Raw genomic sequence first — 14,755 nt, 5'->3', positions numbered from 1 at the left:
AAATTTTTAAATAAAATTTTAACTGTGCTGTTCACAAGTTCATCAGTAATGAGGAAGACTATAGGCCACTACAACGTGCCACTGTGAGTACTGTTAACATACATAGTTTAGTACCAGTGGTAATCTTATTTAATTTTTTGTTCTAGAAGCATTAAACTTACTAATGATTACACTAATTGCACTTTCCATAAACTACATTGTTTTCTATAAAATGCGTGTGTGCCAATTCATCATTGTGCTAACCTGTTAAATTTTGCTAATGTGATCAGATTGAAATGTGACAAAACTAATATGTTTACAGTGTCTGTACACACCTTGTCCTCTGTCTGCTTGGCCACGAGGATACGTGTGAACTTTTCCACCAACCACTGTGGGTTTAACATGACAGTGTTCCTCAGGAGGTTGTCCATGGTACCTGACCCTCCAAAGTACACTAACACACCAAGGTCGTGGTAGAACTCCAACATGATCTTCACCTCCTTGTCTGAACTGATGCCCAGGTTGTTAGCTATCTCCTTCACCTATCAACAATACAGCGGATCCCACGTGTTATAATATATTCCAACATGACAGATCTTACATACCCATTTAATTATTAGGTCACTGTGACTTTACAATCAATGGAGAGGCATTCTGATTGGATGTTGAAAATCTTCACACACAAATGAGACAAGCATGACCCAATCATGAATGTGATAACACAATCCTAACGATACCCATTATTAGAGTGTTAATGTAGTCCTACTTTATATTAATGTTATAATTAACCCAGACAAGGGAGAGCACCACTTTATATTAATGTTATAATCGACCAAGACAAGAGAGAGAACCACTTTATATTAATGTTATAATCGACCAAGACAAGAGGGAGCACCACTTTATATTAATGTTACAAGGGCCCAATGGGCCCAAATCGCTCACCTGCAATGCAGTGATCTTTTCATACATGGATCCTGCAGTTATTTGAAAGCATGCTACAGGACCAATATAATGTCTCTCTGCACTTTGGCTTTTCACTAAAAGTCATTTAAAGATTTAAGCATACTTGATCGACGTGACCTTGAATGTGAGTCAGGGTCATTCATTTGAAAAAACTTGGTAGCCCTTCACCCCAGCATGCTGCAGGCCAAATATTAGGTCTCTGGGACTGTTGGTTATTGAGAAGAAGTCATTTAAAGATTTTAGCCTTTTTGACTCCTGTGACCTTGAATGAAGGTCAAGGTCATTCATTTGAACAAATTTGGTAGCCCTTTACCGCAGCATGCTACAGACCCAATATCAACTCCCTGGGACTCTTGGTTATTGAGAAGAAGTCATTTAAAGATTTTAGCCTTTTTGGCCCCTGTGACCTTGAATGAAGGTCAAGGTCATTCATTTGAACAAACTTGATAGTCCTACACCCCAGCATGCTACAGACCCAATATCAACTCCCTGGGACTGTTGGTTATTGAGAAGAAGTCGTTTAAAGATTTTAGCCTTTTTGACTCAAGTGACCTTGAATGAAGGTCAAGGTCATTCATTTGAACAAACTTGGGAGCCCTTCGCCCCAGCATGCTACAGATCCAATATCAACTCCCTGGGACTCTTGGTTATTGAGAAGAAGTCGTTTAAAGATTTTAGCCTTTTTGACTCCTGTGACCTTGAATGAAGGTCAAGGTCATTCATTTGAACAAACTTGGGAGCCCTTCACCCCAGCATGCCACAGGCCAAATATTAGGTCTCTGGGACTCTTGGTTATTGAGAAGAAGTCGTTTAAAGATTTTAGCCTTTTTGACTCCTGTGACCTTGAATGAAGGTCAAGGTCATTCATTTGAACAAACTTGGGTGCCCTTCACCCCAGCATGCTACAGGCCAAATATTAGGTCTCTGGGACTCTTGGTTATTGAGAAGAAGTCGTTTAAATGTTTTAGCCTTTTTGACTCCTGTGACCTTGAATGAAGGTCAAGGTCATTCATTTGAACAAACTTGGTAGCCCTTTACCCCAGCATGCTACAGATACAATATCAACTCCCTGGGACTCTTGGTTATTGAGAAGAAGTCGTTTAAAGATTTTAGCCTTTTTGACTCCTGTGATCTTGAATGAAGGTCAAGGTCATTCATTTGAACAAACTTGGGAGCCCTTTACCCCAGCATGCTACAGGCCAAATATTAGGTCTCTGGGACTCTTGGTTATTGAGAAGAAGTCGTTTAAAGATTTTAGCCTTTTTGACTCCTGTGACCTTGAATGAAGGTCAAGGTCATTCATTTGAACAAACTTGGGAGCCCTTCACCCCAGCATGCTACAGGCCAAATATTAGGTCTCTGGGACTCTTGGTTATTGAGAAGAAGTTGTTTAAAGGTTTTAGCCTTTTTGACTCCTGTGACCTTGAATGAAGGTCAAGGTCATTCATTTGAACAAATTTGGTAGCCCTTCACCCCAGCATGCTACAGACCCAATATCAAGTCCCTGGGTCTTTTGGCTATTGAGAAGAAGCCGTTTAATTTTTTTTTAACATATTTGACCCCTGTGACCTTGAATGAAAGTCAAGGTCATTCATTTGAACAAACTTGGTAGCCCTCCACCCCAGCATGCTAAAGACCCAATATCAACTCCCTGGGACTCTTGGTTATTGAGAAGAAGTTGTTTAAAGATTTTAGCCTTTTTGACCCCTGTGACCTTGAATGAAGGTCAACGTTATTCATTTGAACAAACTTGGTAGCCCTTCACCCCAGCATGCTACAGGCCCAATATTAGGTCTCTGGGCCTTTTGGTTATTGAGAAGAAGTTGCTTGGATGGAAAGTTGACACCGGAAGGCCGGACGGACGACGGACGAACGACGGACGCCGCGCCACGGCATAAGCTCACTTGCCCTTCGGGCAGGTGAGCTAATAATCGACCATGACAAGGGAGAGCACCACTTTATATTAATGTTATAATTGACCCAGACAAGGGAGAGCACCACTTTATATTAATGTTATAATCGACCAAGACAAGGGAGAGCACCACTTTATATTAATGTTATAATCGACCCAGACAAGGGAGAGCACCACCTTATATTAATGTTATAATCGACCAAGACAAGGGAGAGCACCACTTAAAATTAATGTTATAATCGACCAAACAAGGGAGAGAACCACTTTATATTAATGTTATAATTGACCAAACAAGGGAGAGCACCACTTTATATTAATGTTATAATCGACCAAGACAAGGGAGAGCACCACTTTATATTAATGTTATAATTGACCCAGACAAGGGAGAGCACCACCTTATATTAATGTTATAATCGACCAAGACAAGGGAGAGAACCACTTTATATTAATGTTATAATCGACCAAGACAAGGGAGAGCACCACTTTATATTAATGTTATAATCGACCAAACAAGGGAGAGCACCACTTTATATTAATGTTATAATCGACCAAACAAGGGAGAGCACCACTTTATATTAATGTTATAATCGACCCAGACAAGGGAGAGCACCACTTTATATTAATGTTATAATCGACCCAGACAAGGGAGAGCACCACTTTATATTAATGTTATAATCGACCAAACAAGGGAGAGCACCACTTTATATTAATGTTATAATCGACCAAACAAGGGAGAGCACCACTTTATATTAATGTTATAATCGACCCAGACAAGGGAGAGCACCACCTTATATTAATGTTATAATCGACCAAGACAAGGGAGAGAACCACTTTATATCAATGTTATAATCGACCAAGACAAGGGAGAGCACCACTTTATATTAATGTTATAATCGACCAAACAAAGGAGAGCACCACTTTATATTAATGTTATAATCGACCAAACAAGGGAGAGCACCACTTTATATTAATGTTATAATCGACCCAGACAAGGGAGAGCACCACCTTATATTAATGTTATAATCGACCAAGACAAGGGAGAGAACCACTTTATATTAATGTTATAATCGACCCAGACAAGGGAGAGAACCACTTTATATTAATGTTATAATTGACCAAGACAAGGGAGAGAACCACTTTATATTAACGTTATAATTGGCCCAGACAAGGGAGAGAACCACTTTATATTAATGTTATAATAGACCCAGACAAGGAAGAGAACCACTTTATATTAATGTTATAATTGTCCAAGACAAGGGAGAGCACCACTTTATATTAATGTTATAATTAGACAAGCAGAATGTTAACGTTTAAACTGACCTGGTCAAAGGAAGCATGATTGAAGTCATTATTGACAAGGTTGGCGAGTTCCTGCTCAAACCTGAGCCAGTGTATTGGCATCTGTTCCCCCATATATGGCTCCTTACCCGCAATCTCCTCTACGTGTTCTCTCAGGGCCGTCACCTGTTAAAGTATGAAACAGATTCAATGGCATGAGATAGATTAAAGGCATTTAATGATGATTGAATAACACCATCTTGCATTGTTTTATTCATCAATTTTTAATTTATTATTCCCTTCCATTTATTACAGTGGACCCTCGATAATCCTAACACCTTCGTTCCCAGTCCAAACCGTCCGGATTACGAGTTTTCCGGACTGCCGAATTTCGTGTACCAGGTCAAAATTTGTCGTGTAAGAGTTATCTCCCTTGATTATATACAATCCGGGACGTTTCATAAACACGTCTAATTGTCAGACTTTTTAGCAATAAATATACTTATGTTTCTGATATGATTCTTGTTTTGTTTTGTAGAAAGTAAAAAATAATCTATGTTTTTAAAAGAACATGTAAAGTGAAAGTTGTTTTATTTATAGCGGGCATATGTGACCTACAAACAACACACATGTGTCACGTCCTGGAGGTTCACAAACAAGTAGAAATTACAAACGTTAAATACCTTAAATAAAATACCTGGATTTTACAACTTATCGTCAGTCCATGTTTTTTTTTATGATTTTTACGTACCAGAAACCCCAAGCTATCTATTTAAAAGTACGCGACACCAGCGAGAACTACCCAAGATGTCCGATAATTATTAAACCCGTATTCACTTAACAATGTGACGCTTAGTTAAGTATCAGACGACTATTGACTAATTTGTGTGTAATCAACCCAGTTCTTGTGATCACTGCTTAATACGTAAATGTGTATGTAATTAATAACATGCATCTTTCAATGAGTCGTCGTTTCACGTAACGGTGTTACAAAGCCGATATCCGTGTTTACCCAATACAGAGACTTGTATATAAGTCTCTGCCCAATACAAGTGTTAATGATGTTAATTACCGATCATAAATTTATTACATGTATTTGAGATTGATTAATTATCGTATCACGTACTGTATATTTGTGCATAAATTCTGTAACATTTAGGTCGTAGAGAAAAAGCAATGTACCGTTATACAGGTAAACACCCGGGGCTATGACCTGGCAGCGGTCGCTATGACTACGCACAGTGTCAAGCGATAGTCTGTACAGCTGTCGACACGGGTGACTTGCCCCGACTTTTTTTTCTCCTCGTGGTGAAAAAATCGTCCAGATTATTGAGGGAAATTTACTAATGAAAAGTACGTTCCGTTCCCAAAATGGGCTTCCGGAATCGGAATCCAAATTTCCGGACTGGTGAGTACAAATAACGTTACGGAAATCCGTTCCCGTGCATTTCCGTCCGGACTGTGAGTTTTCCGGACTATCGGCGTCCGGATTATCGCGGGTCCACTGTATATTGGAAAACTTGTTTGTTTCCAGGTTTACACTTGTAACGTAGTCCAAAAAAGTGCCTAATTAAAATAAATTCAGGACTTCCCCTGGTGGCTTTTGGGGGGCCAATATTAGGCCCTATTTCTAATTGAAATTATTTCATAATAATGCCAAAGTTCAAAAATTTGTAGGTTACCCCTGAGAATTTTATTCCCAAATCACCAATTTTCTTTCCAAATTGAGACAAAAGGCCACTTCATAAATGAGTGAAACAAGGGACTTGAGAAGTTTCCTTTTTATAGGAAACAAATCATGCCTTCCACAGTGGGCCAAACCTCAGAAAGATATTGACGAGGGTTGATAGGTACAGGTATTTCCTTATGTTACAACACCTGTACAGCACTGTCCCTATGTGGGTCACTCACCTGGTTGTCATTCTCTATACTGTTCTCCACGGCCACAAATGGTGTCACTATATGTTGGGCATATGGCTTATTCACGCAGAAGTTTCTGATTTCTTCAAATTTTTCCTCGACCTAAATCATAAGATGATAAAATGTAATACATAACATAAACACTACAGGTAAATGTGATAATACATATCTATATCTCCTATAAATGATATATTATCAGCTGTATCGTGATTCCTGATAGTTGGATATTTGATCTGGTGAATGCAGTGACAGTGTAGCATCCATAATTTTCATACTATTGATTGGGTTACAGAGTATAGAGGACTGGAGGGATAATAGCAGGGAGCCTACCATCTGTTCCTGCTCAGTGGGGTCCGTGGACAGGCTGTTCCGGTGGGTGCCCACTACAAAGATCGGAGGAGATAGGCGGGTGTTGTCTATGGTATTGGATGTGTTTTGGGATGTGTGGGCATATATAGATCTCATCCAAAAGTCCATAAAATCCAGTGTTGTCATCTCACCATCCGGGTTCTCCTGTAATAGTTTATAGATATAGCAAGTATAGGATTATGGGAGATTCATTGTAAAAAAAATAATTTTCAACATCGGAAAAAGACATCATACAGACTTCAAGGTTAAGGCAACAATCTATTGTTTTTCATTAAAACACTAAATAAACTTGCTACATATATGCATAAGAAGCAATCTGGTTCTTTCACCTATTTCCAGGCTGTTGGGATGTGGGGAGACATGATCTATTATTTCAACTGAGCAGTCATGTGATACTGTAACTTCACTAGTGTAATTGGCTGATAACTCCATGTAAACACTACCCTGTACGTGTGTCGTACCCCATTCATTCCAACAGTTTTTCCAACTTGTAAAGCATATGACAATAGATAGATTTACATGTACCTGCTGTGATGACTGGACGGAGTTGAGATCTTGAGTCAGATTGAACACAAAGATATAAACAGCTCTACAAGTAAGGAACACCTGAAATGGACAAGTGTTTATCTAACGTTACAACTTATTTGACTTGTAGCCTGAAAGTGATATAGAATCAATCAAGTAATGCCTTTCTCATCTAAAGTTAGTTATCCTCAAATAAGCCTTCTCTCCTAGGGTAAAAGTTAAGTACAGTATTTATCCTAAAATTAGTTCCCTCCCCTAGTGTAAATGTTTAGTACTGTATTTGTCATCAAATAAGCCCCCTACCCTAGAGTAAAAGTTAAGTACAGTATCTATCCTAAAATAAGTTCCCTCCCCTAGTGTAAATGTTTAGTACTGTATTTGTCATCAAATAAGCCCCCTCCCCTAGTGTAAATGTTTAGTACTGTATTTATCATCAAATAAGCCTCGCACCCCTAGAGTAAAAGTTAAGCACACTGCTTATCCTAAAATATGCCCCCTTCCCAGTGTAAATGTTAAGTACTGTATTCATCATCAAATAAGCCTCTCTCCCCTAGTGTCAAAGTTTAGTACCATATTTATCCTCAAATAAGCCCTCTCCCTAGTGTTTAGTACCATATTTATCCTCAAATAAGCCCTCTCCCCTAGTGTCAAAGTTTAGTACCATATTTTCCCTCAAATAAACCCTCTCCCCTAGTGTCAAAGTAAGTATCATATTTATCCTCAAATAAGCCCTCTCCCCTAGTGTCAAAGTTTAGTACCATATTTGTCCTCAAATAAGCCCTCTCCCCTAGTGTCAAAGTTTAGTACCATATTTATCCTCAAATAAGCCCTCTCCCCTAGTGTCGAAGTTTAGTACCATATTTGTCCTCAAACAAACCCTCTCCCCTAGTGTCAAAGTTTAGTACCATATTTATCCTCAAATAAGCCCTCTCCCCTAGTGTCAAAGTTTAGTACCATATTTATCCTCAAATAAGCCCTCTCCCCTAGTGTCGAAGTTTAGTACCATATTTGTCCTCAAATAAGCCCTCTCCCCTAGTGTCAAAGTTTAGTACCATATTTATCCTCAAATAAACCCTCTCCCATAGTGTCAAAGTTTAGAACCATATTTGACCTCAAATAAACCCTCTCCCCTAGTGTCAAAGTTTAGTACCATATTTATCCTCAAATAAACCCTCTCCCCTAGTGTTAAAGTTTAGTACCATATTTATCCTCAAATAAGCCTTTCCCCTAGTGTCGAAGTTTAGTACCATATTTGTCCTCAAATAAGCCCTCTCCCCTAGTGTCAAAGTTTAGTACCATATTTATCCTCAAATAAACCCTCTCCCATAGTGTCAAAGTTTAGAACCATATTTGACCTCAAATAAACCCTCTCCCCTAGTGTCAAAGTTTAGTACCATATTTATCCTCAAATAAACCCTCTCCCCTAGTGTTAAAGTTTAGTACCATATTTATCCTCAAATAAGCCTTTCCCCTAGTGTCGAAGTTTAGTACCATATTTATCCTCAAATAAGCCCTCTCCCCTAGTGTCAAAGTTTAGTACCATATTTATCCTCAAATAAGCCCTCTCCCCTAGTGTTAAAGTTTAGTACCATATTTATCCTCAAATGAGCCCTCTCCCCTAGTGTCGAAGTTTAGTACCATATTTATCCTCAAATAAGCCCTCTCCCCTAGTGTCAAAGTTTAGTACCATATTTATCCTCAAATAAGCCCTCTCCCCTAGTGTTAAAGTTTAGTACCATATTTATCCTCAAATGAGCCCTCTCCCCTAGTGTCAAAGTTTAGTACCATATTTATCCTCAAATAAGCCCTCTCACCCAGTGTCAAAGTTTAGTACCATATTTATCCTCAAATAAGCCCTCTCACCCAGTGTCAAAGTTTAGAACCATATTTTATCATCAAATAAGCCTTCTCCCCTAGTGTCAAAGTTTAGTACCATATTTATCATCAAATAAACCCTCTCCCCTAGTGTCAAAGTTTAGTACCATATTTATCCTCAATTTAACCCTCTCCCCTAGTGTTAAAGTTTAGTACCATTTTTATCCTCAAATAAGCCCTCTCCCCTAGTGTCAAAGTTTAGTACCATATTTATCATCAAATAAACCCTCTCCCCTAGTGTCAAAGTTTAGTACCATATTTATCCTCAATTTAACCCTCTCCCCTAGTGTTAAAGTTTAGTACCATTTTTATCCTCAAATAAGCCCTCTCCCCTAGTGTCAAAGTTTAGTACCATATTTATCATCAAATAAGCCCTATTTCCTAGTGTCAAAGCTTAGAACCATATTTATCCTTAAATAAGCCCCTTCAGGGCTTATATATCTGAATAAGGCTGAAAATCAAAACAAACTTCTACAAAGGATGGATCATCAGTGGCAGAATACTACAGAATGATGTGTCAAGTATACAAGCTAAATTAAACTTTTATTCCATTAATGGCAAGAATTTTTAAAGACACTGACAAAACAATCTTGACCGACAGATTATCTTTGTTAAAAAAAATGGTATAATGGTATACGTATACAGTGCCAAATATGAAAGCTTAATTGTATTCACTTAACCAGAATTTTGTTATACAGGAGAAAGTTTTAAAGCCCAAGGGACAACTTGTCACAACACTAGCCAAATGCCTTACTTACTTGGTGGGTAGTATAAAATACTGGCTGACCGGCAAAGTCCCATATATTCATGACAACCTTCCGATCCTTATCCTTGACCACGGGACTCGCAGTGACTTTGGACAGACTAGCACTTGATGCAGACTTGAGCTTGGACTGATTAGACTTGGTTTGGCTGACCTGTGGGGCTTTGTTCCAGTAGATCCTGGACAAGCTGGACGACACGGTCTGGTACCTCTCTGATCATCTCAGGGGGGATGTAGTGAGGCTTTTCTCCATGTGAGGAGACACTGCGATCAGACTACAAAACAATACACCAATTTTCAACTTTCGCTAAAGTCTCCTAATCTTGAAATTTTTTGGCTGCATTAATTTGAATTCATAATTAGATATACAATTGTATGAGTAAATAAATAAATAGAAATCTTCACTTTTATCTTTCCAGGTAATAAACTTATATCTTTTATATTCGAATTCACTGACAGTGACAGTTTGGTTTGGCCTTGTTAAAGGCTTAATATCTCTTTCATGGCCGAAAGCTTGTGTTCAGGAAACACGAGGTGGGAGGGGGGGGGGGGGGTCTCCTCTGAGGCACTTGTCCTATCCATCTGGTATGTTCACAGGGCTTGACAGCTCCCTGGAACAGATATGGGTGTAGCAGTCCTCTTCGGTAGAACACCTTATGTTGCCTGCGGTGACAAATATCCTACTACTTACCTTCCTACTACTGGGGAGTGACATCCTGGCTCCATCACGACTCCCAGACTTCCCTTTGGGAGCCTCTGTCTTCTGTTTGCCTTTCTGCTGTAACTCTTTCACTATGTTCTCAGCTAAGGCCTGATAGTACTCCTCCTCTAGCCCCTCAGCTCCCCCTGATGGCGACATTGCATTTTAAATATAACAGCCAAAAATTTCCAAGATGGCCATCTGACAGCCATTTTGTTTTTCAATCAGTCTCAAAATTGAACAGGCACAACAAGTGAAACATGCATACGGAATTAAAAAACAACCTTGTACATGTAGTAATATGGATAACATTTTTCAAATGACAAAATCCAAAATGGCGATCTGTTGGCCATTTTGTTTCTCTGATCAATGTTGAATTGACATGTACAACTATATAAGGGACAAGAGGAACCTATATAAGAAATTTGATAACAGGAATTGTTAAGACACCACAGCTAGACCACAAACCATGGATGCCACCATTTAATGATAATGGGCTAAAAAAATGGCCGAAATCTAGACTTTACCTAGATTGTCACATACTGAAACGTTTTGTCAAAACACAAATTTAATGTAGCTTTGTCTATATTTGTACATGTCAATAATTACCCATAATGCCTAATTGTTTCTTCTCTTCAATGTGCCCTTCAACCTCTTTCTCAAACTCGCCACGCACAGCCATTTTCCAATCTGCATGATTGCTGGTATTAAAGGAACAGGAAGCAGACAGATCAATCCCATCAGCCTCGGTGCTCTCTTCGTTCACGTTGTAGCTGTACAACGCAATAAGAAGAATTTTACACTTTGACATTTTAAGAATTATCTAACAAAAATATTTGACAAGGCATATTACATATTAATCACTAAGCAACAGCTAATTTATCTTTCAAACAAGTTTCATACAACCAAGAATACAAGTCTAGAGGTAACAGTGACTTGTCCATCACTGGTCAGAATTATATATAATTATGATTGTGTTTTATATAACATGAATAATACACAGGAGTATCACGGAAAGAAAGCTACCAGGGTATATATCAGAAATCAGCACTTTTTCTATGTCAGATGAATAATTAATAGTCACCATGATACAAGTACTTCGAATATAGAGCTGTTCACAGTTCCATGAAGTGCAAACACATTTTATGATATATATTGTGTGTGTATATATATATAAATAGAAAATATTGAAATTGACAAGAGGCCCAGAGGGCCTGTATCGCTCACCTGGTTTCATGAGATATGAAACAAGAATGATGCTGAAGTATATTTGTCGCTGGTATTGATATGTCAATATACATGTATATCATAAGCATTTTATATGGGTACATGTACATTGGTTTTATTTTAATACTGAAAATTTCAAAAAGTGCATTAATCCGCGACCTCAGAGGGATGCTACCACACAAATGTGAGTGATATCCATTGCTTAGTTTCAGAGAAGAACTTGTTTAGACCAATTGACCCCTTTTGACCCTGACCTCTGCCCCCTTGGGGGTCAGCTCGTTCCTTTATGCAATTTTGAATCCCTACCCCAATAGGATGCTACAAGTCAAACCATTGCTTAGTTTCAGAGAATAAGTTGTTTAAATCAATTTAGCCAAATTGACCCCTTTTGGCCCCACCCCTCAGCCCCCTGGCGGCCCGGGTCAACCCCAACATTTTTACAATTTTGAATCCCCATCCCATAACCATGCTACCATACAAATGTGAGTAATATCCATTGCTAAGTTTCAGAGAAGATGTTGTTTAAACAAATTGACCAATTTTTGCCCCACCCCTCAGGCCCCTGGGGGGGGTTAGCCCCATCATTTGTACAATTCTGAATCCCCATCCCATAGGGATGCTACCCGGGAAATATGAGCAAAATCCATTGCTTAGTTTCAGAGCAGAAGTCGTTTATTTCAATTTTGCAAAACTGACCCCTTTTGGCCCCGCCCCTCAGCCCCCAGGGGGGGTCGGCCCCGTCATTTGTACAATTTCAAATTCTTACCCCAAGGTGATGCTACCAGGCAAATATGAGAGATATCCATAGCTTGGTTCCAGAGAAGAAGTCAATTATATGAATATAGGCCGATTGACCACATTTGGCCCCACCCCTCAGGCCCCTGGAGGGTCAGCCCCATCATTTATACAATTTTGAATCCCCACCCCATAGTGATGCTACCAGGCAAATATGAGCGACAGCCATTGCTCGGTTTCAGAGAAGAAGTCATTTATATCAATATAGCCAAATTGACCACATTCGGCCCCGCCCCTCAGGCCCCTGGGGGGTCAGCCCCATCATTTGTACAATTTTGAATCCCCACCCCATAGTGATGCTACCAGGCAAATATAAGCGATAGCCATTGCTTGGTTCCAGAGAAGAAGTTGTTTATATCAATATAGCCCAATTGACCACATTTGGCCCCGCCCCTCAGGCCCCTTGGGGGTCAGCCCCATCATTTGTACAATTTTGAATCCCAACCCTAAAGTAATGCTACCAGGCAAATATGAGCGATATCCATTGCTCGGTTTCAGAGAAGAAGTCCGTATTATCAATATAGCTATATTGACCCATTTTGGCCCCGCCCCTCAAGCCCCTAGGGGGTCAGTCCCATCATTTGTACAATTTTGAATCCCCACCCCAAAGTGATGCTGCCAGGCAAATATGAGTGATATCCATAGCTCGGTTCCAGAGAAGAAGTCGTTAATATCAATATAGCTATATTGACCCATTTATGCCCCGCCCCTCAGGCCCCTAGGGGGTCAGCACCACCATTTGTACAATTTTGAGTCCCCACCTCATAGTGATGCTTCCGGGCAAATAGGAGCAATATCCTTTGCTCGGTTTCAGAGAAGAAGTTGTTTATATCAATATAGCCAAATTGACCCCTTTTGGCCCCGCCCTTCAGGCCACTGGGGGGTCAGCCCCATCATTTGTACAATTTTGAGTCCCCTACCCATAGGGATGCTTCTGACCAAATTTGGTCAAATTCTGATCAGTGGTTATGAAGAAGAAGTCAATTGTTGACGGACGGACGGACGACGGACGACGGACGGACGACGGACGCCACGGTATGGCATAAGCTCACCTTGGTCCTTCAGACCAGGTGAGCTAATAAAACTGACAATAGTACAAAATGTAACATCTTCTTTTGTTAATTATCAGTTATATAAAGTGTGTCTAGCAACTAGATTTAGAGACCAGAAATATATTTATAGATTGACTGAAAGCAATGTAAAATACACTTTGTACATGTATATAGATTTAGTTACCTTAATCAGGTATATTTCATGCCCAAATGTAACATTTCACTGCAAATTACCTTTGCCCCATCATTGCCTTCTTGAGACTGGTTTTGCCCACTCGATCCTGTCCCACCAACATAAGGCGTGTTCGGCACATGGGCCGAGTCCCCGATGTACATGCCTCTTCATATGCCTGTACAGCTTCTGGACCACGCGCAAGGATCTCTTTTGGAGCGTCATCTGTAAAAGATCACATAATTAAAGAAGATGATGGGTCCCTGCATATATTAGTATATTTTTTTAAGACAGCACAATATTGATGATGAAAGACTTATTGACTGAAAGAAGTTCCGATCATTTCAGAATTAATATTTCTATCACCTTATTTCGGAGAATCATCACTCTTTACCATCATACTTGCTTCATTAGTATACATCAAGTCACCTATGCAGATCCAGTTGGCTTTCAATATGCTAGGAGTATATATTTGTTGGTAGGAATTTAATCTGAGAATATTCGATACATTTCATTATATTACCTGTACAGTGATCATGAGTTAAGTACAAATAAGGCATTTATGCAGTTTATAACAGGCAAAAAAATCCAGAAAAAATAGAAAATATTTATCATTTTCACCAGGAACAAAAATTGAATGAACAAAAATTGAACGAAACTAGAAAATGTCTGTAAGACATAAATACCCCCACTGCCACTTTACACTCTGAACCACAGTTTGGTAAGGATCACATCAGCAGTTCCTGAGGTTAACTAGTTAAATTGCATCGGGACGGGATGGGACGCGGAACGATGCAACAGGACGCAACTCAATTTCATGGTAGGAATAAATATCCAGCATTACTAAATTGTGTGTACAATATTAATGAAGCTTGTATACACAGCAACATGTTGATTCCGTAATACACTGTATTCATAACACACACCTCAATTATCATGTATACATTCAAAATATCACTCACCTACCTGTCATTACGGCTTACCAGTAAATACATTATTTGTACTTAAACCCACATTCACCCCATCCTGTAATATCATTGAGCTATATCAGCCAATTTGAACACTTTTGGCCTACTCCCCAGTTCATATACAATGCAATAATATGGACTAGTAATTGGACCATTCGACATTGATAAGACCACAAACAAAAACACCCATTAATAACAATATATAATAAACATCAATATTTTCATCCAAACTCGATCCAACTCATTAAGACAACATT

The 14,755-nt window shown here is 39.2% G+C and overlaps 1 protein-coding gene across 1 annotated transcript in view; it reads right to left on the bottom strand.

Moving 5' to 3' along the window:
• LOC117325846 overlaps positions 1-14,755 on the bottom strand; it is a 43,031-nt gene that overhangs the window by 13,751 nt on the left and 14,525 nt on the right. Inside the window, 10 exon segments of the mRNA XM_033882341.1 lie at positions 315-521; positions 4,175-4,318; positions 6,044-6,154; positions 6,383-6,565; positions 6,947-7,027; positions 9,580-9,738; positions 9,740-9,859; positions 10,276-10,430; positions 10,894-11,057; positions 13,593-13,755. Of these exon segments, the coding sequence (XP_033738232.1) occupies positions 315-521; positions 4,175-4,318; positions 6,044-6,154; positions 6,383-6,565; positions 6,947-7,027; positions 9,580-9,738; positions 9,740-9,859; positions 10,276-10,430; positions 10,894-11,057; positions 13,593-13,755 (1,487 nt within the window).

Source organism: Pecten maximus, chromosome 4, assembly GCF_902652985.1.
Source record: "Pecten maximus chromosome 4, xPecMax1.1, whole genome shotgun sequence".
NCBI classification, from domain to species: Eukaryota; Metazoa; Mollusca; class Bivalvia; order Pectinida; family Pectinidae; genus Pecten; species Pecten maximus.
The sequence above is the reverse complement of the archived record's forward strand: the minus strand, read 5'-3'. Positions and strand labels throughout refer to the sequence as shown.